General features: G+C 42.0%; 1 protein-coding gene across 1 annotated transcript in view; it reads right to left on the bottom strand.

Annotated features, from left to right (window-relative positions):
• The window catches only part of CPE (carboxypeptidase E), a 61,775-nt gene extending 43,600 nt beyond the window's left edge, over positions 1–18,175 (bottom strand). The window contains exon 1 of the mRNA XM_069786512.1: positions 17,847–18,175. Coding sequence (XP_069642613.1) covers positions 17,847–18,150 — 304 coding nt within the window. The 5' untranslated portion in view covers positions 18,151–18,175. The remainder of the gene's footprint in view (positions 1–17,846) is intronic.
• Positions 18,176–25,624: the final 7,449 nt, after the last annotated feature.

The raw sequence follows: 25,624 nt of genomic DNA, 5'->3' as shown, positions 1-25,624 counted from the left end.
TAAAATGTATAGATACCCATGAATAGTCACATGCAATCATGTATGATTTTAAGCTATTATACGTTATTTTGTATTATTAGTAATGGCTTATGAAGAGACATACAGCCCACCCTCTCGCCTCGCTTCCATAGTACTTAATGGTATAGGTAATAATACGTTAAATTCTGGATCCCTTGATGTCACTGGCAAAGCTTCAGTGGACTTCATTGTGTGCAGAACTGAAACCCATACAGATTTTCATGCTATTTAATTTTGACTGCTTTCCTGGAAGATGCATTCGTCAGTGTAAACCAGTTAATGAGAAAGCTGGAAGAAATAACGTTCGACTTACACTTCTTGAAACACACTTAGTGCACTTCTAATAAACTCTTTCAAAAAATTAAATGTGTGCTACCAAATTTGCCAAGTAAACACAAAGAGAAATTATGCTGCATTAATCTCAATGTATTTTTAAACAACAGAGAATAACACAAGGGCAACCAAAGGGAAAGTAACAGAAAAGCAGGATGACTGCATTGAAATCAACCTCTCTCACACCTAAAGCAATCAGCAGGAAAAGTTTGATCCACACTCCTGTTGACTCTACACGTGAAAATCTCAATAACCAATTCAGCATTTTGCTGTAAAAATATTAATGGGGAAATTATCACAATATTTTGCTTGCTTGCTTCCACTCCTGTACACTAGGTAAGACCCTGTACACTTACTGCCTCTTGTACTCCCGTGCTCTTATGCTCGGAGGTTTCTATTCAGACACTAACTGCAATGACAGATCCCAGTTTATTACAGACTGCAGCAATCATCTCATCATCAGCTGAACCACTGACGTCGTTATTTGCCTACTCCTCTAAATGTAAATGTGATTTCTATCTCCGTTCAAAGCTTTGAAAGGGACATTTAATGACAGAGCTATAAATGGCAGAGGAGGATCCCTGCCTGTGGTTTCTCCCTGGCATTTTTAATATACATTTCCTTTTACAGCCGCAGCTGCTTCAGTTTTCCTGAGATTCTGCTGAAGATCCTCCTACAGAAAGGGCAAGTTCTGCTGTAAACCACAATGTTATAAACAGATTGCTGACTAAGATCCCATGTTCTTGTTGTAAATTACAGCTACAGCTTCCTTCTAGATAGTACAATCTTGATACACCCTATAATGCAGCCTTAAGGCTGGAGAAAACTGAAAGTCTACAAAATCTGTAGCAAAACCACATTTTCTTTAGTCTTTTCTGTTTCTTCTCCTCTATTTCACCTTTGCTGTATTTTGAGAAGCTGCTTTAAAAAAACAACTGCAGCGATTTAAAAAAAAAAAAAAAGAATTGAGGAAAAAAGGATAGGAATAGTGAAAAGAAAGGAGGAGGAAGAAAGGAAAGAGAAAAATGTTTTAAATGAATCCTTGTATCAAAAAAATACATTCACAGCTTTCCAGGGTGCAATGAGAATTACACCTGGGAGCTCATAAAGGTTTCAACCTACATTTTTTATACCAGCAGTAGTGTAAGGTCTATGTAACCCAATGTTCATACAATTAATTTTAACAGAAATAATCTGGGAAGTGCTCCCAGATGACAGGCACCAGTAATAAGCAAACTGTAAGTTCTTCAGCTCTGGATGGGCACTTGTTCTTTGCTAAATACAGCTCTTTTCCTAACTCTGGTTAGTAGTGTGGTGCTCAAGGTTCTGCCTTACACCACCCTATTTTACGTTGGAAAAAAAACATGAGATCTATGATATATATTTAAAGCAATTTAACATAAATTTTGCTACCGAGTGAATAAAGAACTCATAGAGACACCATGCTCTGGGCTAGCCAGTCCTTACATAGCGGATGAATAAGAGCAGAAGACAATGCAACTAGTCATTAGAGAGGACACTAAAGAACCCTTAAGCAGGACCTGCAACAGGAGACTCCACCTCCTCTGGCCATGTCAAATCTTTTTTTGGTTTAGATTATCCTAATCCTTTCAGTTCATAGGAATGAGAAAATGAAAACGGGATTGGACTGCACTAACCAATATCTCCAGTTTCTGTGGTGTTTGGGCAACACAGACATCAGAGGATTCCCTCTCACAGATTCCCACAAGCTGTGCAAGCACTATTGCTCCAGGGTCCCAAAGGGTGAACTGAGGCCTAGGCAGAACAAATAACCTTCTCAAAGTTGCAGATGAGGTCAGAGGTATAGATGGGCACTAAATCTATGTCAAGTCTTAAATACCAAAGCGCTCCAGAGTGACCTGATATAGTGATTTCACTGGGATTACAGGAATAGCACTGGAATGCTATCCAAAGGTGCAATTTACCTGGGACAAAGCTTAGGAAGCATAAATCTAATAGCAGCTCTGTTTACATTTAAACAGAGCATTTCTGGAGCCCTTTATTGATTCTTTGCACAGGAGACATTTCCTATTCTCATGATTCAGCTGTTTCTAACTACAGGTTCCTGAAATTTCCCCCATAATACAAAATTATATTAATTAATCCACTGAATGTAGAAAATGTATTGTTATAATAGATCAATTGGGTCTACAGAGCTATTGTAATGGTACTGTGAGATGAACTTGTCATTAGCCATTTATGGCTTGTTGTTTCAAAAGCACATTTACATATCATTAGTTTTCGGGGCTACCAGTAAAATAGATCACAAAATGTATGATAAATTCATCTATGTTCATTCCACTTCACATTAGCAATAAATTTAAAGAATTGTGTTGGACACTCCAGACAAGAAAGCCTAGTTGCAACTATTTCCATTTCAGACACTCCAGGTCACCAGACTTTGCAACTCAGTATAATGTTATGGAGCCCAACCACTATTCCAGATGTTATTGTTTCTCAATTCTGTCATCTTTCCTCACAATGAAATAATCCGTGAATAGTTTAATCAGCTGCAGTAGGCTCCATTAAGTGCTATGGAAATGCAGCAAGAATGGAAATGGCATTCCATCCTTGGAAATGAATGGAATGAAGAACAGAAAAGCTCATTCCCAGACTATAAATATTGGTATGTCAAATTTCAGTATCTGGAGAACTGAAACAAACCAAATACTGCGAAGGAATGAAGTAGTATCTGGCCAAAATCAGTGGCTTCAGAAATTAAGCTTTTAAGTTAAGTACAAATAATTTTCAAGAAACTATAACTTCTGATCATAAAACTAGAAACCAACAATTATGGCTATGCCTACATTGCTGAGGACACCCAGGAGACCCCTCGTGCCAAGGGGTGTAGGTGGCTTACACCCTCGCTCCTCAGGGCCAGTCCCTCCTGATCATCCCCACGGTTGGACAGGGCTACGGTGGGCCCCACAGGGTGGCTTTAAGAAGTAATTACTTGTGGGTTTGTCTAGTTCAAAGTGTCTGCAATCATGCGAGGGCTGTGTCACAGCCTCTCAGGCTGATTTTAATAGCACAACACTGTGAGAGCGCGTGGCATACCCTGGGTGTGTGGTGAGAGTAGGTAGATGTGCGTGATGCTGTGAGACATGACGAGGTAACACTGCTAGACTGCTCAGGGATAACAGCAGCAAGCAGTCCTGCGGCAGTCCTGTCCGTATCACCCCGAGGTAGGTCTTGGGGTGAACTGATCCCCAAAACTGCACCCAAGCTTTGTCTCAGGGAGAACTGGATGACCAGATTCAAAAAGAAAAAGAAAAAAAAAAAAACAGGGAGCAAACTGACTTGCAAACAAGGAACTGGGGGTTGGGAGTGGGCTGGGGAGTTATTTGTCTTTCTTTATGTGCCCTATATTCATTCTGACAGAGTTAAAACAGAACTAAGCTGTAAAAATATTAAGCTTCGAATATCATCATTCTAAAGCTATTTAAAGGAGCTAGGACATCTATGGCTATGTATTTCTTGGGTCTTGCATTTGACATGAAATTATATGAAGAATTTATTTTGGCATCAAAGTCAGAGCTCCAGAATAACAGCTTAAAACCTGAAGATTTGTGAAATAGATCCCCAGTCCTTGTTTCATGTTATTATTGTACTAGACAGTACACCATCAATATCCAATGAATATCATATCAATATCTGTGGACAAGTGTTACACAGCTGCAGAACACCATTATGAATGTTTTTCCTCAGTAACTTCAGAACATCGGTAACTTGAGAATGTAAAAATGCTTCCATTCCTATGCTTTCATAGTGTTCATTATCAAGATTTAACTTAAAATTCAGTTTGGTTTTAAGTCTGACCAGGAGAACAAAGCCTCCAGCTAGATTTCCCTCCAGCCACTTTTCCTATCGTGCTCAGCCCACAGACAGACCTCTCCACTGGAACTCATAAGCTCAGACAGGAACATTTTCTGGCTAGTATTTGGTCACTCTTTAATCATCCATCTCTGGGGAAAAACTCTTGAGAATAACTAAGTATCATGATAATAATTATCAAAGAAAAAATAGTGAAAATTTACAAGCATCTGAGGAATGTCAGCACTGTGATATAAGCTCCTTTGGAAGATAACTCCCAGTCCAGAGTGGTATTAAGGAAAGCAGATGAAGACTCACAGCTATAAATAGATCAAAGATAAACCTTATCTTAGTCTCTACAACCTGTCTTTCTTATCAAATACGTTGCTACAAAATACGTTTTCAATGGTATATAGTCAAACTAAAAGAAAATATTTCTTCTTGAAAGCATGGACTCTGAAGTAACCTAGAAAGGCTCTGTTTGCTTAGACCTTATTTTGTTCATTTAACTCTACAACATACTTTTCCTTAATACACAATACGATAAGCAATATGATCTCGTGCTTGTTCAAGATGGTGGAGTTGTAGCTCCCAAGCAGCTTCGCAGCATACAGTGAAAAGGCTTATTTTTGAAAAGAGAAACATGGCTGCCTCCACATACACACCTGAAGAAACATGTGAAAGTGCATATTTGTGCAGTGAATACTTTAAATGTGCGCTGACTGAGTATAAAACAAACTTATGAAATTCCCCGTGCCGCTTCCCAAAGCCCCACTTCATCCCTGTACGTGCTGTGACTTTTTGGAATATTTTTAGTGCATGAGGCAGCTTTTCAAAGACCTCTTAACTCTTGTAACTCATCTTACAAGCATAAATCAAACGATGTTGGCCAACTCTTTCCATAACAGAACTGCACCTTTAAATACCACTAATGCCAGATGGTCTTAGCATATAAAGCAGCATGAGACAACATATTAATGCTACTCAAACAAGCAACTTGTGCTAGCAGCAGACCAATGAAATCAGTCTCAGGCTGCTAATCCTCTCTGTCTCCATGGCAACATCTATTTCAGACAATTCTTCAATTTTCAAGTCAGATGAGCTTGTTGGCCCTTAAACTTCTCTATTCAGGGGGTCTTCTGTTGTCAGGTACTTTTTCATTTTGTATTAGCTACTGTTATAATACAGAATTTATTTTTATCAGCTGCTCCATGGAGTATCAAGGAACAGATGCTCCTCTGTTTCTGTTTATTTATAGACTTTTCCACTAAAGATTTGCACTATAAGATTTCCACTAAAGATTTGTACTATTTATTTCCACTATGGATTTGTTCCCCTAACTGTAACACTTGGAAACCTTGCAAATATAGATGTCTCTTTTGACTCTACCTACCAGCACTAGAAGAAAAGGAAGAATTGGTACCTTCTTCATACTCCTCTGCTATCAAGGCAGATTTTTAAACAAAAACAAAAAAGTGTATCTGCAGCCCGTGAACAGGGAGAGAAACTCTTGACTCTTTACCATGTCTGTTAGCATAGCTGAGTCAGCACAAATACTGGGGCTATTTGCTACTAGGAAAAATCTGACAGGAAGCAGGTAGCAACTGCATCTTAAAGGTAGATCAAATGCTAAACCACATGCTATCTATCAAGTACCTATATACTGGGTACATGGCATAGCCACACACTAACCTGCAGCATGGAAGATGAGAACCTAAGCACGTAGATGTGAAGCTGAGGCACGGGAGAGGATGTTCTTATCTGAAAAGATGAAAAATACACAGCAAAGCCAGGAAAGAAGCCAGACATCCTTTATCACAAAACCACTTTTCCTCTCTGTGAAACAACTTCCTACAATGACAATGTTTAAAGTTTAAACACATGATAGCCCCGCTCCCAACCCCACAGCTTTGTTCTTCTCTCCATTCCACTATGTACTGATGTCACCACATTTCATTCAGAAAGGCATAAACTTTGATCACTCTTTCATTAAGTGCAGGCTATTACAGAATCAAAGTCACATTTAGCCTTCTTTCTTAAGGGCACACACACAAGTTGGCTTGAACATTAGGATTTACAAACCTCCTGCTTATAATGAAGATTCAGATGTACAGCTCCCACTGACTTCAGTTTGATTTGTGGATGCTCAGCAGCTGGATGGGAGGAGAAATTAAAGTACTGTCTAGTCTATGTAAGGTGAAGATCTGACATGGAGAGTCAGACCATAGTCATAAAGCTCCCTTTGAAGTAATGATTTTTTACATGTGTAAAAAGTGCATATTTAGGTCTTAGACTCACCATAATTTCCCTTACAGTTCTAGAACTGTGCTTTTGTGCAATAAGCCAAAATGCAGAGCCAGCCAAAACCACAAAACATTCAGTTTAGCATAGGAAAAAAGGTTAATTTTGGATGATAAATGTGCAAGGAATACATAGTTCATAACACTGAAGGACAGTAATGTGTAACAGATGGACAGTCACACTGTGGGTTCCCTTTACTTCTGAGGGACACAAAAATAAAAGGACATTCAAACAACATGTCTTGCAGCTAGAAATCTCAGGGGAAAAACATGCAGTAATTCACACACATTTTATCTAGTTATTTCTAATGTGATGGTATAGGAAACACAACTACGCAAAAAGTTCTGATCTTTGAAATGTCTCACTGTCCTTTCACTTTCTTTGTATCTTTCAACTATTAGTTGTATTTCTCATAGCAAAGTACTGCATAATTGGTCTTTTGTTTGGAGAACTAATATGGCAAAAGTCAGGGTCATACTTCCCAGATAACCAAAAAATTCTACCAGATCATTAGACTGGTATACTAGCAAGGATATCTTTGCCAAGAAAACAGCTCTTTAAACCTTGGCCAACCATATGTCCCACCTGATCAAACAATTCTCTTCACTTGGCTTTAAGGCAGACCCATACCTAAGGAAAAGTACTCAGAATGGCATACAATGGCTGTTCTTGCTGTAGGCAGGCTCTGCAGCCAGAGCAGTATCTTTCTTTGGTGGTAAATCAGGCAGCTCACGCTCCACAGTCATGAACAGCTCCAAACAAAGAATGACTAACTCAGCTTGCTCCATGGGACTTAATTTGTGAGTAAACAAGGATGTCTTGTTTTGCTCATAATTCAGTATGAACAACTACCAGGAAGCAGCTACTCGCTTATACAGTTATAAATGTCTGGTTTCAGAAAAAAAACCTAATTAAAATCAAATGTTTACCGCCTTCGAACTGCCAACCACGGGTTTATGATTCAAGATTCTCTCTTACCTGGCCATTGTAGCTACATAGACACATTTCTAACATATGCCTTTGTATTGACCCAAACCCCACAGCCCTCTTGACAATCACACTGTTACCTGCTGCTGTCACAGGAAAATGCAGCCGGTGCCAACTCAGCTAGCACAATGTTAGCACACTGCAAGAAACCTCCATTTCAAAGGGAAGGTGTTGCATTAAAGGTTAAAGGAATTTGGCAGAAATTAAACCCTCTTGCATTCCAGCTTATCCTCAGATGGCAGAGGGGCTGGGGCAGCTAGGCTTAGTTTCTGAGTAACGTCCAATTCGGCGCTATAAGTCCGGTCACGTCACCATGACAGATGCACTTATAGCTCACTGCACTCTCAGCTTAGCCGCATTCAACGCATGATAATTACCAGACTTAGGGAGTTTCGTTGTGTTAACGAACTATCACGACTAGATTAATGAGCAGCGCAGTTTATTAAAGCAACAGTACAGGTTCTTTTGGATTGCCGGTGATAGGTACACTGTCTGCAAAGCACGTGCAAATGATAATACAGTTGACTACAAGTGCATTAAATTATGAAAGAAAAGAGCTCTAAATAGTTCTAAGTTTCCTGGGGAATCACTCGGTACAGCCAAGTGTTTGAATTTCACCCAATAGGCATCCCTATGGGGGGGGAAGAGAGTTTCACCCCTTTGACTTATCTCGACTTGTCTATGATGGTATCTTCCTCAACAGTCTTCCTCTTTTGGGGTCTTTTTATCCTATTTTTCCTTTCAGGTGGAGCTTGAGTGACTCTAGTCATACATACCTTTACTTTGATTGGATAAAGTTCTCTTGCTTTGCCTTTAGAGGTATATGCTAGAAAAAATTCATAGCGCATGCTCCATGGGGGTGTGGCTGCACCTTGAAGGTGGGTAACTTTTGGGATGGAGGTGTGTTTTGGTATTATAATGATATTATAATGAGCAAAGTTTACCCAAAGGACGTGGTGTTGCATGTCAGTACCCCAGAACTGGGCATGTGTGATATAAATCAGGAGTAGGGCATTAGGTTGTCAGAACCCCTGTTATTTTACCTCCTTCCTTCAGTGGATTCAATGCAGGGACCAACCATTCTTGTTCCTATCATTCCAGTTCCCTATCCCTGCAATCACAGAGCCTGGCCACGGCGACTCCACTCCACTCCACCCTCCGTGTTACTTTTCAGGGTCAGCACACCAAGCTCCCCTGGTGCTGCTAACATCTAAAGTTGCAGGTTATGTTGCTTAGGGAACTACCATGGAACCAATTCTTTCCATGTCCACTGCATTCCACCCTGGAGGTTCACCTTCCTTTGGGGGGGGGGAGGGGGTGTCATATCAGTAAGTCACCTCCAGCAGAAGGGCACTATGAACCCAGACCGCACCTTTAGCCTGTTGTCCTCATCCCCAACAGTGCCCCGAAAGGAGTAAGCGAGGTGACAACTTCAGTGCCACAGGGCAGCTATCACATCATGGCACGTACAGTCATTTCTTCATTATATGGCAGAACTCTGATTCCAAAATCCCAAACCCCAGCAAGTTAAGCTGCTTTTTCCAGCACTGCTGTCCTGCAGAGCTCCTAACCCACTCCCAGTACAGCACCAGCTTTCAACCTTAAACCCGAGATAATACATGCAGGTCTATGGCAGCCACGGCGTATCACACACGGCAAATCAAACCTGCCCACTCTGCTACCATTTTACTGACAAGGATATTTTTTTTCACCCTTTTAACAACAAAGACCCATAGTGTCTTCATTTAGCCTCAGCATATCAGAAAGTAAGCTTCAAATATAACATCCCAATCATAATGAATTCAATGAACCCTGGTTTTTGATGTGCAACTTACTCTAAAATCAAGTATATCAAGTATACGCCCTTTACTCCAAAATGAAGTATATCAAGTATACTCCTAACTCTACCCATCATTTTCATTAACTGACCCAGAAGCCTTAAATTACACACTGCAGTTTTCACTTTTCCTTGATTCCACAAAATTGTAAGAGAATTCAGCTACAAGCCTTCTTTCCAGTTTAATTCCCAACTCAATGGGAAAAAAAATAAGCAAGAGTCTGTGGTAATACATGCATGAGACTTTTGTTTAAAAAGAAAATGTAGACCAAAAAAAGATGCGACACATCACTTTTTTTAAGTGGAACATGAATTAAAATAGGTATGAAGACTTAACAGTATAAATTAATCTGCTGAGAAAAGATCAGACAGGGTTCATAAATAGTGTGTTTCACAAAGCAAGCATGTAAAGCACAACAAGGTACCTTTGATGATGACACACGAAGGCTGGGATTCATCAGGTCTTCACCATAAGCTCTTGCACACGTTCCTAAGTTAGAAGCCTGCCCAATGTTGGCTCCTTTTACAGTCAGTAGAGAAAACGGACATTTTTAGAGGGCACTGCAGCCCAACCAAGAGGTCTACCTGCTAACCAGCAAAGGGAGATTATAGCATGAACATGCATGCACAGCATGTAAGCTTCGAAATCATGTACCACCTTTGAAAACAAAAATTAGGTCGAATGAACACAGAACTAATTCTAAATTAGTTTTAGTACTAAATTATTGGCTGACCCTAGTAGCAACTTCATTGTTACAACCCAAAATTTGTGTTTATTCTGACATAGAACGACCTGTCTTGCACTTTTCACCCTCTGTGTAATTTAAAGGCTTGGGATATTGATCACTAAATTATAGAAAAATAAACAGTTTCTCCTGAATAAAGTAAATCAAGAATTAATATACTAATGAGGGCACATTTTGATAAATCACACAATTACAATTTACTGCCTTTAACAAAATGTCTCACAAAAGCTTAGGAAATCCCTGTGCTTTATAGGCTGCTCATTAATTCTCTGGAGTTCGTGTTAATGTCACCATAATAAAACATCCCTTTAATCCAAACCAACAGCAAAACAGGCTCACCTCCTGTTTTCATTGGGAACTGTTAAGGCATTCTGCAGGTGTGGGAGGTGATGACAACTCTTCTCTTTAAAAGAAATTAAAGTAATCGACTCTTTCAAAAGGAGCGGGGTTGTCAAAACTAGCCTGGGTCAGATCAACAAACTCTGAATGCTCTGCATACTCAGACTAATTTTAAGCCTGAAAAATAGAACAGTTGCCTTCTATGGAGTCATGTTTATTCCTAATGATTACAGCCCTTTTTACTACAGCTTGTTTGCCCTTTGTGTTATTCCAGCAAATAAAAGAGAAACTTCTGAGATGCAGTAGCTGGGATCTACAGTGTTTTTGCAGGTAGCACACAGCCTCTCTTAACCCTTTTTTAGTCATCTAAAAAAAAAGAGAAGTCTTTCAATACCTCAGCCAGTGAAGCAATTTGGAGTAAAGGTATTGTATCTCCAGGAAACACTGCAGAGACTGCCTAGCACAGCTGCCTAGCCACACTTACTGTGAATTTCCATTGACTTCAGTGGGAACATGAATGGCATTAACAACTAGCTGTGAATGTGATCTGTAAACATGCCTACCTCTCCTTGATTTTGACCAGAGTTTTGTGAGCACATTTTTCTCCTGGTATTCTACACCTTTATTTTAGCTGAACATCAAAACTGAGGTAGGATGAAATCAGAAATATTACGGAAATATTATTTATTTAAGAACAAAAATATTAAGGAAGAAAAATCTATTTTCAAAAAAACCGCATGTTACGAAGTACATTCTAAAAAAATATTAAGTTATTCAAGGCTCTTAACAATGAAACAGATGCTTCTAAAAAACTCGCTCAGCACGTACAGACAGCCATCTTATTGCCAGCAAATCCTACAGCCCTCCCGAGACCTGCGCAACCTACACAGTCTGCGAAGGACACTGGACACGCCACTCCGAACGCAGGCAGCATTAAAATCGTGCTGCCAGAGACTACTCCAGGCCAAATCCTGCCTGGGAGACTCCAGGGGGACTACCCTAAGTGACACTACAGCCCATAAGGGATTTTGCTGGAAAGTTAATTACAGCCCCTCTGTCTTCTGCGGAATGAGCGAGGTACGACCAGCCCCAGATTAGCACTCCCAGAAGACAAGTCGGTAGCACATCCCCTGTGATGTTTGATGGGAAAGCCGGAATGTCCTCACAAGCTCTGAAAGCAAATCTGTTCCCTGGTGCTCGAAGGAAAGAAAAGATCCAAATGTAGGCGGCTACATGTATAAGAGTTCAACCACGTTTTAGTCTGCAGTTTCTTTTATATATCCCTGCCGAGACACCAGCAGCTGCCCCACTCGCGCTCTCGGTTTGGCGCCGAGGGTCCTCTTGTTACCCTGCTGCCCGAAGAGCAGCTTGCCTTAAAGAGGATTGCAAACATAAGCCATGCGAGAAGGACAGAAGCTGAACCACAGCTGACCGAAAAATGCGACAGCATAACGTGGTCATCACACACACAGCATCTCCTGTACTCCTGACACGAAGTGGTTTGCTTATATCCACCTATTTACAGCCCCTACCTTTATGCGATGCAGCTGGATGAATACGAACTTGGCGCGCTCGCATTTACCAACGACTAGCCCCATATCCTTCAACACCTCCCTTCAGAAAGGGAATGCTAAACGAGTGGCCATTGATAAAAACTGGACTCTGCTTAAACCTCGAGCATGCAAAAATTAGGTCTGCTCTCTAATACCTAGATTTAATAACAAGCTCTTGTCATATACAATTTGTATTAATGCTGTGCAAAATTGGGAAATATTAACAGGGGCCGGCGAAGAGCTCACAAGATTTTTACTTGCAAATCCCAAGTGTAAGGAAGAGAAGCTTTAGAAAATCAAGTGCAATTAATCGTAAGTGATAAAATTGGAACGGCTGCATCTGATGACATCACCGTAACCAAGAGACGAGCTGCATGCTTTCTGACATCACCACTGCTAAAACACCCTGCTGCCGACCCGAGCGCTGCATTCGCCCATCTGAAGCGGGGCTGCCCATGAGACCCACAGGTGATACTGAGTGGGCTCCCCCCTCCTGGGCTCCTGCACTAAGGCAGCACAGCAGATTCCTGCCCACGCTGGGCTGAAATCACGGCAGCCTCCCGCGAGTTTATTTCTTCTTGCTGCTGCTGTTTCTCTTTTTCAAAGAGCAGCACTTGCTCGCGGTTCTCTGGAATGGCTGCAGAGTCATTTAAATTACAATCATTTTAAAAATATTAAAAAATGGGGTTTGTGCAGCAGGGGAATACAAACATTACGGCCAACAATTTTTTCCCCTGTGAATTTGTCAGCTTTACTTATCACAATTTCTTATCACAGAAAGTATTAGCACACATGGCTGGTGCCACAGTTGGATGAGGGAGCACTTCAATGACAGAAAAAAACCTAGGTACAGTTTCTGTACTAGCAGACGGATCTTGGATTTCCCCATTCATTAATATACATTAGAGGCATGTTTTTCACTTCTTTTTTAGTCACCCTTTAATTATGTTTTTGCAGGAGGAAACAGCTCCAGCACTGCAGGGCCGGAGTCTGAGAAACCGGGAGCCTAATGTTGGGCGACTTTGGGGAGGCCAGTACAGGAGCTGCAATTTGGGAAGTCAAGCAGCTGATTTAGGCTCAGTGCCAGCACTGACCCACCCAAGCCATTTCCTCACCGTGCCAAACGGGGTCTTTGATAAAGTGACGGGTCCAAGGATTAATGTAGCTGAGCTGCACCTCATAAAATTGACTGAAGTCACACCCGCAGGGTCCTGCAAACGCTCCGAGTCACAACTGTGCTGCTCACCTCATGCGCAGTGTGCTCCTGCCTTACCAGCTCACAACGTTTTGGTGTTGTTTGAAACTTGGAAAGCCCAAAGTATGTCATTTTCTAGAAAATCAGATGTTTCGCTCAACTACAAATAAACCTTTTCCTTCTGTTCGAAGTATTTTTAAAGTTGCTTGTGGGGAGAAGGATGAACAATAAAATCATTAACATTGAAAAAAACCTTCTAAATTAAATGCTGCTTTGAAAAAACATGAAATATTTTGTTTCCAAACCGCCATTCTGATATTTTCAGGACTTCTGTTTCCTTTTCGCTAGTACGAACAATTTGATGAAAATGTCGCAAATTTACAGATCATTTTGTTGCCACAAAATCTGTATTTTTATCCATCCTCTCTCCCCTCCATTTGATGCAAAAGTAATGTTCAGACCCTGTACCTGTAATACATGTAACCAGTCAATTAATAAGCCTTACTTTGAGGATTTCTTCACAAAACTAAACACTGAAAAATAACCACTATAAAAATTTTAGTAATTTATTAAAAAAAGCAGGAGTTGAGAGAAATTTTTGTCTGCAATTGTTTCAAGTAAACAGAAAAAAAACAACTTAGGAATCTTGAAATTATGAGAATGTTTTGTTTTCACGTTCAAAATGAAGCAGTAGTGGAGGGGACTGATCTCGCACCACCGAAATCAATGGTACAAATGAGTCAGAAGTGGCAGCATGCCTAAACAAGTGGCTGAACATTAACGGTGGAGGAACTGTTTTTGGCATTAATCAATTCTAAATATATTTCATTGCTATTAAAGAATACAAATACATTATGCTCAAAATAAGGTTAGTTATGGTATTAAAAAAAGCCTCAAGAAATCAGCATCCATTGGGTGTTTGTTCAACAGAACATCAGACATCCAAAGCAAGAGCTTACTTCCTCTCCCAGGAGTAGTCAGTATTCTCCTGCACCTGAATCAAGGCAAAATATTGTTTCGTTTGTCCCAGAAATAATCTGCGCTTTACTATCAACTGTCCTCTGTTTTCCCTTGGTGCATCATCAACTTCCCACAATCTTTTTCTCCTCGCTTTATCTCACCTTGCTGTCCGCCATCTTCTGTCAACTTTGCCAATTTTTGGCAAGCACAGGGACAAAATTATATTTTCTCAGGTTATCAAAGCTACTGCAAAATGTTTTGATCACTAACAGTCTAGGTTCATACAACACCTTCTACACCTAACCACTGATACATTTTCATTCAAGCATTCCTCTGCCTTAACCATCTAGTCCCCACCGACTCAGTGAGGTTATCTGCACAGAACAGCTGCCTCAGTATAAAACTGTTCAAGTTCAAATATCTTCATCTCCGGGTTTTGCTTCTCCTTATTCAAGGGTTTCTTTTCCATCAGCAATTGCAGGTTCTAATCTCCCATACGGGTGCAGTATCAGCCTAAAGAAATTGCTGCCACAAAAAAACAAAATTGTGAAATATTAGACCAAACTCTGTTTGCCATGAACCACAGAGGAAGCACAGGTAGCATGGTGTTCAAGTTTGCAGAGAAGATGGCACATTCTCTGAGTATTTAATGTAGGCTCAGAAACTTTAGGCAGTCTCACGCTTCTGGCATTTAGCATGTCCCTGGGAAGAGCTCAGTGAAGGCTCAGTTCACATCTTCCAAGTGACTAATCCGGGTGTCCAAGATCTGCCAAGACACTTTGTGTGCTTATGCAAGAAACCAGAGTGGCTCATATGGAGTCATTCTGGCTTCCAACGCAGTATCAGGACTTCAAAAAAAAATCCTCATAAAGTATATTTACCCCAGCAAAAGATGACGCCTTAACAATTCCTTCCAATTGCTTTGTTCACTAAGGATTTGTTCCAGTTGCTTTGGAAATCTAAAGCACATTTCTAAAATTTTCCTATTTCTCTCATGCATTTTTTTCAAATATTGCACATATAATAGAGATTCATTTTCAAAAATAGCTGATATTCTAAAATTAAAGTTGATTTATACGCTTGCCTAAGATCAAATGCATTCACACAGCACTGCACAGCCATGCAATATGCATGATTATGCAATTTATGCATATATGTGCAGTAGTCAATTTACTCAGTACAAAGCCTCTTTACTCAGTACAGAGTCTTTACTGATGCTCTGCTGACACTCTCCTGATTTATTTTGTTACCAACTTGCTTACTAAGTGAACAGAAACATTCTTTTTGTTTTTGCAGCGGCTCACTAGATAATTCAGGTATCATCGCTGCATGTTCACCAGGCTTCTAGAAGCATGAGCTCTCTCTCTGTGGGCCATAAACGTATGAGCCGCAGCATATATTTCATTTATACTTATATATATTTAAAAATAAACCCCATGACACTCAGGATATCTTGTAGGAACAGATTATGTTCAGGAATAACAACTTCTTAGCCTGTTGTGAAAAAAGAAAAAATAACTATATGTATGCGAGTGTCTGTGAATCTCTGTATCATTTTTTAATAATACATGATGATAAATCAGGTCCTGATCCTGCAAGCGTTAATCACACAAAATATCCTTACTCCCGTTGTTGGCCTGGGAACCAAGCGTGGATGCTCAGAGTGAGTGAGGATCCCCCCTCAGGTACGAGCTGCTGGATCAGCCTCGTATTTCCTGCCAAGGCTGGTACAAGGCTCCACTTCTTTTACTTCACAGCTTAAAAAAGATCACATAGAAACATAAACAGTGCTACTTTTTACTACACAGTAGAAGAAAGGGCACGTTATTAAGAAGAAAACAGCTCTATTGCAACCATTAGCATAATACGTAGGTGCTTAGCCTCTGTAACAAAGAAGCAGGGATGTTATCAGTGCCTTTACAATTATTTCAAAGGAGCACAACCATAACTAGGCACAGGGTCTGGCTCGTTGCCCTTCCTAAAAAGACCCTGAGTTTCTCTCATGTGCCACTGCAGACAGCAAAAGCTGCAGTAGCTCTCCACTTTTGGAGAAAAGCTCAGCAACTCACAGAATGAAACTGAGGATTGAAATAAAACAATGAATTTGCTCGGGTTCAAACCCTGGTTAATCCTCTGCAAAACCCCAGCATTTTCAGCATCCCCCACTAAAGATTGCCAGGACTCATCACATTCCCTGACATGTGATTTGGACATTACCACATGTGGCATTTTCACCTATAGGGCTCCCTTTGTGAGGGACAGAGCACATTCTAGGAAATGCTTGACATTCGCTGTAGCTTATACGTGGATGCAATCCATAGGAAATTTTCTTTTCTGCAGTTTGTTACCGGTCATTGACATACAGTTGGATTCTCTTTTGCTTGGGCCCAATGATAAACCCTTTCCCACATCACTGACACCAACAGGAGAAGCAGCGTGTCTCTAGGAAGAGCCACAGCCCCATCTCAGACTGCACAGAGTGCTCTTTTTGTCCCCATTTCAGCTGGCTTGACAGAGGTGCCAACTAAATAAGCTGTAGCGACTGCGCCCGACAGTAACAGAAAGTCACAATTATAATTGCCTATCATTCTAGCGTGCAAATCACGTAGTGGCAATAGATTAATTCTTAGCTTCAGGATCGGCTCTCATATTGAGATGGCAACATACCGCAAAGAAATTTTTCAAATTTCTCTAAAATTCGTATATTTTTCTTCTCAAGACAATGCTTTGCCACCCTGCCTTCCTCTTCTGTCTTCCTTATGTCCAGTATCCTATAATCTCTAAGTTTTATCAGTAGCCCTAACGCAGGCAGTAAAAACCTGAGTCCCTTGAGGATGCGAAGCAAGGTTACGTTCAGGTCATAAAGCAGAACACTAAGCACTAACTGTACAGACCAAATCCCCAGAGACCCACGGAAGCCACGTCTCCACCTAAAAATCACGGACTTGCAGACCTCGTCTGTGACCTACCAAGGGAAATGTGAAGACATGGCTGCAGGTGGCTTATGGTTGGGCCTCAGGTACTGAGCAGCTTTCAAGATGAAGCCTTTTCACATCTAGACATAAGCGATACCGTCAATTCTGAAATGGGAAACGATGAAAAATGCACGCTCGTAGGCACGAAACAAACGCACGGCATCGATAACATCCCCTTTCATAAAAAGAGGGTCTCAGACCCCAGCTACACAAAACCACGTCTCCCGAGACATCAGTGCAAAGACCGGTAGCGTGCAGCGGTCGCACGGTTTCCGCGGGCAGCCCGGCCGCGTTACACAGCTGGCACAGGCACATTCATACCTGCTGGTTTTTTGCCCCGACAGTTCGGTTCGTGCCGGGGAAGCGGGGAGGCCAACGCCTTCCCTGTCAGCACATCTGCACCAGGTGCTTGCCTGCAGAGCAGAAGGGAGCGTGCTCGTTCCCGGCGGCGGCTGCTGCTGCTGCTGATCTCCCGATGTTTTGCGGGGAACGCCGCGCGCCCCTCTCCTTAACAGGGCGCTAAACCCCGCGACGGAGCCTTACAGACGCGTTCGCGCTGAGCGCGGCCGATCGGCGCCAGCCACTGCCGCAGCCAATATTTCGGGACGGCGTCTGCCCGCCGCCGCCGGACCCCGGGCCCAGAGCGGCGGCTCCGCACCGCTCCGCACCGCACCGCTCCGCACCGCGCCGCTCCGCCGCGGCCGGCCGCTACCTGCCGCCAGGTGCGGGCATCGCCGGGGGCCGCCGGCCGCCGCCCCCGCTTCTTACCGGGCTCGTGCTCGCCGGGGCGGTCGGAGACCTCGAGGACCAAGAGCTCCCGGCCCTCGGCGCTGCGCCCCACCGTGTAGATCCTGCTGATGGCGGGGCACTGCAGCCACACGGCCACCAGCGCCTCCCGCAGCTCGGCGTAGCGGTGGTACTCGAAGGAGATGCCCTCCTCGGCGCTCAGCCGCCGCCGCCGGCTGGCGACCCCGACCGCCGCCCCCGGCCCCGGCTCCGCCGCCCGGCAGGCGGCCAGCACCCCGCAGAGCGCCAGCAGCACCCGCACCCGCACCCGCACCCGCACCGCCATCCCGCCTGCCCGCCGCCGCGCAGCTGCCGCCGGCCCCGGCGGGAGAGAGGGAGGGAGCGGGGGGCGGGCGGAGGCGAGGGGAGGGAGCGGGAGGGGCCGGGAGGGGCCGGCAGGGACCGGGAGGGGCCGGCAGGGACCGGCCGCTCCGCCCGTCTCCGCGGGCCGCGGCGGGAGGAGCGAGAGCTCCCCGCGGAGGGCGGAGGCGTGTGCGCGGCCCCGCCGTACCGGAGCCGCAAGGTGCGGGCGAAAGGCACTGAAGCTGTTTTCATCAACCAGTATGCGGCCGAGGGAAAAAAAAAAAAAAAGCACGTTTTCTACATTGCGTCTTTATCTTGCTCCGTGAAATCCTTTCATCCTGCGCGGCATTCGCGCAGTCCCACCGAGTGCACCACCCGCTGTCAAAAACCTAAGTGAGCAGACAGAGCGCTCCGTGAGAGATTCCGACAGTACTATCGCAGAACAACACGAACGTCTTTCACTGACCTCACAAGGAGAGCGATAAAACATCATCTATAGGGTTGCTGCGCTCATCAGCTATAAGGTAGTTTTGCTGCATCTCGGAAAGCGAAGGATAAAGCAAGACTTACTTTCTGACACTGAGAATACTTAAAGAGCACATCCCGTTACGTTCAATGGGAATGCTCTTGTGAGGAACCATTCGCAATAGAATAATAAATCACAGTCTCTGCTACAGGACTTCTGAAGCCATCTGTTTTTTCAAGCTGTTTTTATAAGCATAGGTGTTTAGACTGCATCGAAACAGCCTGTCAAGGACAACTGATAAAAGCAAAAGGCTAAATGCTAAAGAGCAACTTCCACATCAGGGGGTTTTTTTATTATTTTTAAAGGACACAAAGCCTCACTGGGAAATTTTGAGAGGTTCAAAATATTGAAAAGTTTGAAAATCACGCATCCAATTCATCCTTCTACAAATAGAATCTTGTCCTCAATAATTTAATACGTGTTTTACCCTGCTCTTCTGATCTAAAAGGGTGAGCCCGTATAACATCCCCTTCAATCACCAATTTATACTGAATCAGTTTTCAGGAAGATTTGTTAATAATTCTTTGTGATCCTATGGATGTTTTCCTAAATTATTGATTGTCTAGTTCCGACCAAGAAGAAAATGGAAATAATGTCTTCTAGGAGAACATCTGCATTGATGCTTGGTGATATACCAGCTCAGAAACTCATCCAGCATCTGAAACTCAGACCTGAAAATGCAACTACTATATACAGATACTTATATATTCACCTATACTTGCTAACTTTCAGTGTCCTTTACTGACTGTCCTGGATTATTTGACATGTTTCTTCATAGCAAGAACCAAAGGCCAGCTCACCCAGTCCTTACCACCCTTCAAAGCCAACTGGGTTCAGAAGCTTCTCTGCCCAGTTTAATTCCAGGGTTACAGGAAAGCAACCGTGTGCAAAGGCACCTTCAGAGCACTTCTTGGAGCCTTCAACTCTCTGTTCTTACTGCTAGAAAACTTTGGGAGAGACCTATCATATCATGTCACATTAGCTCTGGGGTTGTGACAACGCAAATGCAAATTTGCTCTAAGCATTTTGCAAGACTTGAATGTACAGAGGCTCCCTGATACATTGTTTTCTCTTACCAAGATCACTGTTCACATTTAGGATCACGGAAGTGCCATCCCTCTGACTTCTCTCCTCCCTAACAGCATGAATTGTATTACAAATTTGTTTATGACTTCACGCCACTTTAGAATTATGTGCAATATGTGCAATGCTCTCAGAGCTCCAAAATGAACTGCAAATAAAGGTAGCTGACGTAGCATTCAAGATTCACGTTCTTTATCAGTTTTGTCGGCTACATTCATCACAGGCTAGGTATTCCTTGTTTTCTTCATCACTTTCCCTTGCACCTTATACACAAAGGAAACAAATCTGCTGATGCTGTGAACTGAGACTTACAGTATCATTTTCTGGGAGAACTTTCTGATCAGTCAAAAAAAACCTTGTGCAGTGTAGCAACTCTCATTGGCTTCCCTTCAAATTTACTTACCCAAAATACAACGTCACTAAAAGATAGAAGTAGGCTCAGAAATAATCTATTTCTTTTAATCTCTTCAAGCAGTGGATTATTATTCCACTACACAAAATTAGACTCACAACTAGGTCTGAATGGATTTACATTAATTTCCATACTTATTAACCCCCTACCCCTTAAAAAATTAAGGGGATGAGTACTTATAAAAACACATGCATGTACACATCTTGTGTAAAACAGGACATTTTCTATATTACGAAATATTTCATTTTGAGTTCATATGTACTAATTTCTTTTTAATAAGGGATTAAGAAACAGTGATTAGATTCTCAGAGAGCATAGAAGCATTCGCAGAACTGAGCAGGAGGAATAAATTGATGAGTTCCTTTGTATCCAATCCCTCCTCCTATTCTCCATAGTTCAGAGATGACGATTATCATCACAGGCAAAGGCCAAACTTCCTTGTAATATGGAAAAAGGTTTGGCACTTGCCTTAGTCTCAGAGGAATTACTCTAACCCCAAGGGCATCCCCAGCCTATATGCATAACCAGGCTCTGGGGTATGGCCTTGTAAGCTAATAATATTAATTAGAGCAGGGAGTAGAGCTCAAGAGCCCCCTGTCCAGAAAAGTGTCCTGATCAGCAGATTTCAAATCTGGTTTACCTCTCTTTTATGTCTGTATATGACACCGAATAGTAGATTATATTTTGCTAACAGACGCAGTCTAAATAATTTGGTAATGGTGAAGAAAACTTCATTGACGTTCCCAAAAATACTTATTTATAGACAAATATATATATACACATGCACAAACATATATATAATATTCATATATATTTACATATCACTCTATTCTTTTGGCCAAAACAATTTGCTAAATGTGATTCAAATTTTCAAATACTTCTGACTTGCCTGAATCTGTCTTTTTCAGCAAATCATGATTCACCAGCAAGTATATAAATAAATCTTCCAGAAAACCCTCACAGTCAGAGAGTTCTGCTTACAAGACTTGAGTAAATAACTTTTTTCATTTGTGTGGCAAGACAAGCAGGCTGAGGCAACTACTTTCTTCTATAAACCAAAATGAGAACCCTAACACTATGTCCATTAGAAACAATAGAAGTACATTAGGAACAACAGAAATCCTAAAAACAATCTATGATGGAGATGAGATGTTTATGCTATTAATAACAAATTACTGTTAATAATTGTGCCATGGAAATACTCAATAAACTTCTCTAGTTTGTATTTGAAAGAAGTGAGAGGGTGCACTATCCCACAGGAGGAAGAGAGTGTTTTCTAATAATAATAAGCAAGTAGGATGCTGAACATAACGCATAAGGGAGAAGCATGTTGAGATCAGCAAGGCTAAATCACTAGTTGGTCTTTAAGCCCCCCTCTGAGGAGGGCTGTCTTTGGCTTGCTAATATCCAGTTATATTGCATTTTCAAGCCTTGGAAAAATTCTGAAAGACTAATCAGGGTATTAACACAGCACAACTAGAAAAACCAGAAAAAACACAGAAAAAACAGCTACAGACCATATATGTCCTAAAAGACCAGATAAAAGGTGGTAAGGGTTTCAATTAAGAAATTAATGATAGGAATAGAATAGCTCCAATGTAATTAGAACAGAGAACAGCTAATCTCAGTGTTCACAAATTACCAAGCAACTAGGTAGAGATAACTTGTGAGCTCTTAGAAGCTTTTACAAAACTTCTCTCAGTGCTGATTATATACGCATACTAAACCTGAAGCTATGTCTTCAAGACAGAAGCTTCTATTACCAGCCTCCAAAATGTCTTGCACAAATCAGTGGCTCTATTTCTTGGATGCTTGCAAAACAGGGTTGATATAGAAAGTTGCAGCTTTTCCAGTAGCTTGATAGCTTGAGAACAGGCTTAACATAAGGCAGGTCAAAGAAAATTTAAACAAAGAAAGAATGAATTTTTAAAAATCCAAATACAGATGGGGCAGTTACGCAGGAGGTTACAGAAAGGGAATAGAAAAAAAACACTCCTTCCAGTTATGTACTGCAAGACTGAATCTTTTATTGCCTCCACCTGTTAGGTGACACCCATGTTACTGAAACTCAACCCTACCCAGTATTTAAGAGCTTACTGTGTTCTTGCTGGGGTGGTGAACATCTTATACATGTAACAATTCTGCGTAGAGCCTCTTTATAGACTGCAACTTAAATTTCATAGAATTATAGAATCATAGAATTGTTTAGGTTGGAAAAGACTTTTAAGATCATCGAGTCCAACCGTTAACCTAGCACTGACAATTCCACCACTAAACCATGTCCTTAAGCACCACGTCTTTTTAATACCTCCAGGGATGGTGACTCAACTACTTTCCTGGGGAGCCTGTTGCAATGTTTGACAACCCTTTTGGTGTAGAAATTTTTCCTAACATCCAAACTAAACCTCCTCTGGTGCTACTTGAGGCCATTTCGTCCCATCCTATCACTTGTTACTTGGGAAAAGAGACCGACAACCACCTCGCTACAACCCCCCTTCAGTAGTTATAGAGAGCGATAAGGTCTCCCCTCAGCCTCCTTTTCTCCAGACTAAACAGCCCCAGTTCCCTCAGCCGCTCCTCATCAGACTTGTGCTCCAGGCCCCTCATCAACTTGGTTGCCCTTCTCTGGACACACTCCAGCACCTCAATGTCTTTCCTGTAGTGAGGGGCCCAAAACTGAACACAGTACTCGAGGTGCGGCCTCACCAGTGTCGAACACAGGGGAACAATCACCTCCCTGCTCCTGCTGGCCACACTATTTCTGATACAGGCCAGGATGCCATTGGCCTTCTTGGCCACCTGGGCACACTGCTGGCTCATATTCAGCCGGCTGTCAACCAGCACCCCCAGGTCTTTCTCTGCCAGGCAGCTTTCCAGCCACTCTTCCCCAAGCCTGTAGCGCTGCATGGGGTTGCTGTGACCCAAGTGCAGGACCCAGCACTTGGCCTTGTTGAACCTCATACAGTTGGCCTCGGCCCATTGATCCAGCCTGTCCAGATCCCTCTGTAGAGCCTTCCCACCCTCGAGCAGATCAACACTCCCACCCATAATTTCATAGAAAACGTACCCGACATTCGCACTTGCACACTGCAAGCCTACACAAATGGCCGTGGCTTATTGCGGCCCCTTGTTTCAGTTTGCAGGAGTAATCACTGCTCCTGGGGTGACACTAGGTCCTGGACACTGACCTGCAATGCTGTTTCTGAGAGGTGGTGTGGCTATAGCACCAAACACTCAGAAAGAAACACACAGAGAAACTACCATGCAGGACCATTGTGAGAGTTTGCAAAAGTGGCTGGCAGGGTTTGTTTTTTTTAAGTGGTGAGTCATTATCTAACAGGAACATTCTTCTGGTCTTCCACAGGGACTGGTATTTCAAGTCCGGGGGCTAATTTATTCAGTGATGACATAAATGTGAATCAAAACTAATTAAAATTTGTGGATGACAAAGAAAAGGAACACTGGACTATGATTTAGATTACTTGGTAAGTCAAGCACATTTAACTATTTCAGAGCAGCAAATTGCAAGTTACACTTAAAAACAAGAAATATAAAACACGCTCGTAATGGCCTGGCAAGCAGCATGGCTAGAAGCATCGAGAGATCACAATAGATGGGTAACTTGGCCATATTTTCCAGTGCAATGCTGCAGAACAGCTAATTTTATCTTTGAATGTTTAGACGGAAGGACAATGATTAAGAGGATGGATGTGATTATACCACCAAGGTGGTATTAGAGACAATGATCTGGATATGCAGTTCTGGTATCTACAGCTGAAACAAGACATCAGAAGCGATTTGACCGCTGTGTTTATTACCTTCACAGATAGAAAGTTATAGCCAGAACCAATGGCAAAAAGTTGCCTTCTCCCTGGACCTGCCAGTTACAGGTTTCAATGGCTGAGATTTACCAGAAGGCTGCAGCTGACAGAGAGAGAGAGGGAACAGTAACGGGATGGAGATTTGGAGGCAATGAACCAGACACTGTTGCCAGCAGTAACTATCTGTAGTTTCAACAATATCATTTTTCAATAAAAATGAATGTTAAAAATCTAGAAACACAGCACTTTTCTTTAAAATGATCTTAAAACACTCAGCAGTCATTTATTATAAACTCAGTGAGGAAAATAAATGAAGTCATATAATCTACAAATATAATCATAGTATCAATCACTATTAACATTTTCTGGCAAACTGTGCTGTAGTGTAATATAAACCTCCTTATTTAGTATTCCACATCAGCAACCAAAAGCAGTTGATTATTTTACAATCCTAATCTTAACAATTTATTATACTTTTTGAGTTCTCATGTTTTTTTGACACAAAACCCAAGAAATTAATTCATGGCTTTCATGGGACTTAATTATTGTCATATCCTAAGGGACAGTGCAAGCTGCTGTTTCCCACAGATGAGCCTTACTTAAACTAAACTGGACTTTCAGGAAAAGATTAAGTTGTGGAAAATGTTGCTCCCCCACTTATTCCCCTCTACCCTACCACTTTTAAGAGTTAAATCTGCCTCCTTGCTAAAGAGGATAAAGGACAACAGATTGTGTAAGGTTTTGTTGTGCCTTGCGAAGAGCCAAAAACCATTACCCTTATTGCTCTCATTTTTTTTCTATTGCACAGAACTCTCTTAGTTTTCAGAGCTCCACATACTCATAGCCTCTCTCACTAAACATCAGAAAAAAACCCCCAGTGCAGTCTTGTTAAATAAAAGTCTAAAACTTCAAAAATGTAATTGCCTCACAGTTTTTGATATGCATAAACGATACATAGTAACAAGGTAGGTCATTTACCAGGGAGCATGGTGTTCAGTAATAAATACAAGGTTCTGCTTTTGAAAAGGTGGTGGGGCCGTGGCAGAATGCAGGTCTGAGTCCTGCAGCAAAACAAGCCTGTCATTTTCAAATGCAAGTTCCTGTGTTGAGAGGTCCAGTGGGCACATTTTTTCAGAAAAAAAAAAAAAAAAAAATTATAAAGCACAGCTTGCATAATTCTCTAGGGATTTGTTAAAGAAAGAGAATCAAAAGCAACAATGTGATCACATTGTACACTAAAGATGTACATAAAATAGCCCCAAAAACCTGAAACAGCAACAGCTGTCAGAAAAATATGGATTCAAGTAATGAGCAAAGAACATAAAAACCCCCACATGCACTACCTAAAAAGATGGCATAAGTAATGTGTTAAAATTACATTCCTGATTTTCAAAACGTCTTGAAGAATGGAACATACATTGTAACTTTGTAAGTCATCCTATCAAGCTTGTAGACGTCCGATTCAGCTCTCCAATAGCTGAGGAGGCGCCAAGCTTTTACAGATACTTTACTGAAGTATTTAAGCAATTGGCTCACAGTTGTACACAATTTTGCAACAGTGTGTGTATAGGCACAAGCCAGCGGGCTGAGAACCAGTGAATAGAATCATGCACAC

Source organism: Haliaeetus albicilla, chromosome 1 (genome assembly GCF_947461875.1).
Source record: "Haliaeetus albicilla chromosome 1, bHalAlb1.1, whole genome shotgun sequence".
In the NCBI taxonomy this organism is placed as follows: Eukaryota; Metazoa; Chordata; class Aves; order Accipitriformes; family Accipitridae; genus Haliaeetus; species Haliaeetus albicilla.
The sequence above is the reverse complement of the archived record's forward strand: the minus strand, read 5'-3'. Positions and strand labels throughout refer to the sequence as shown.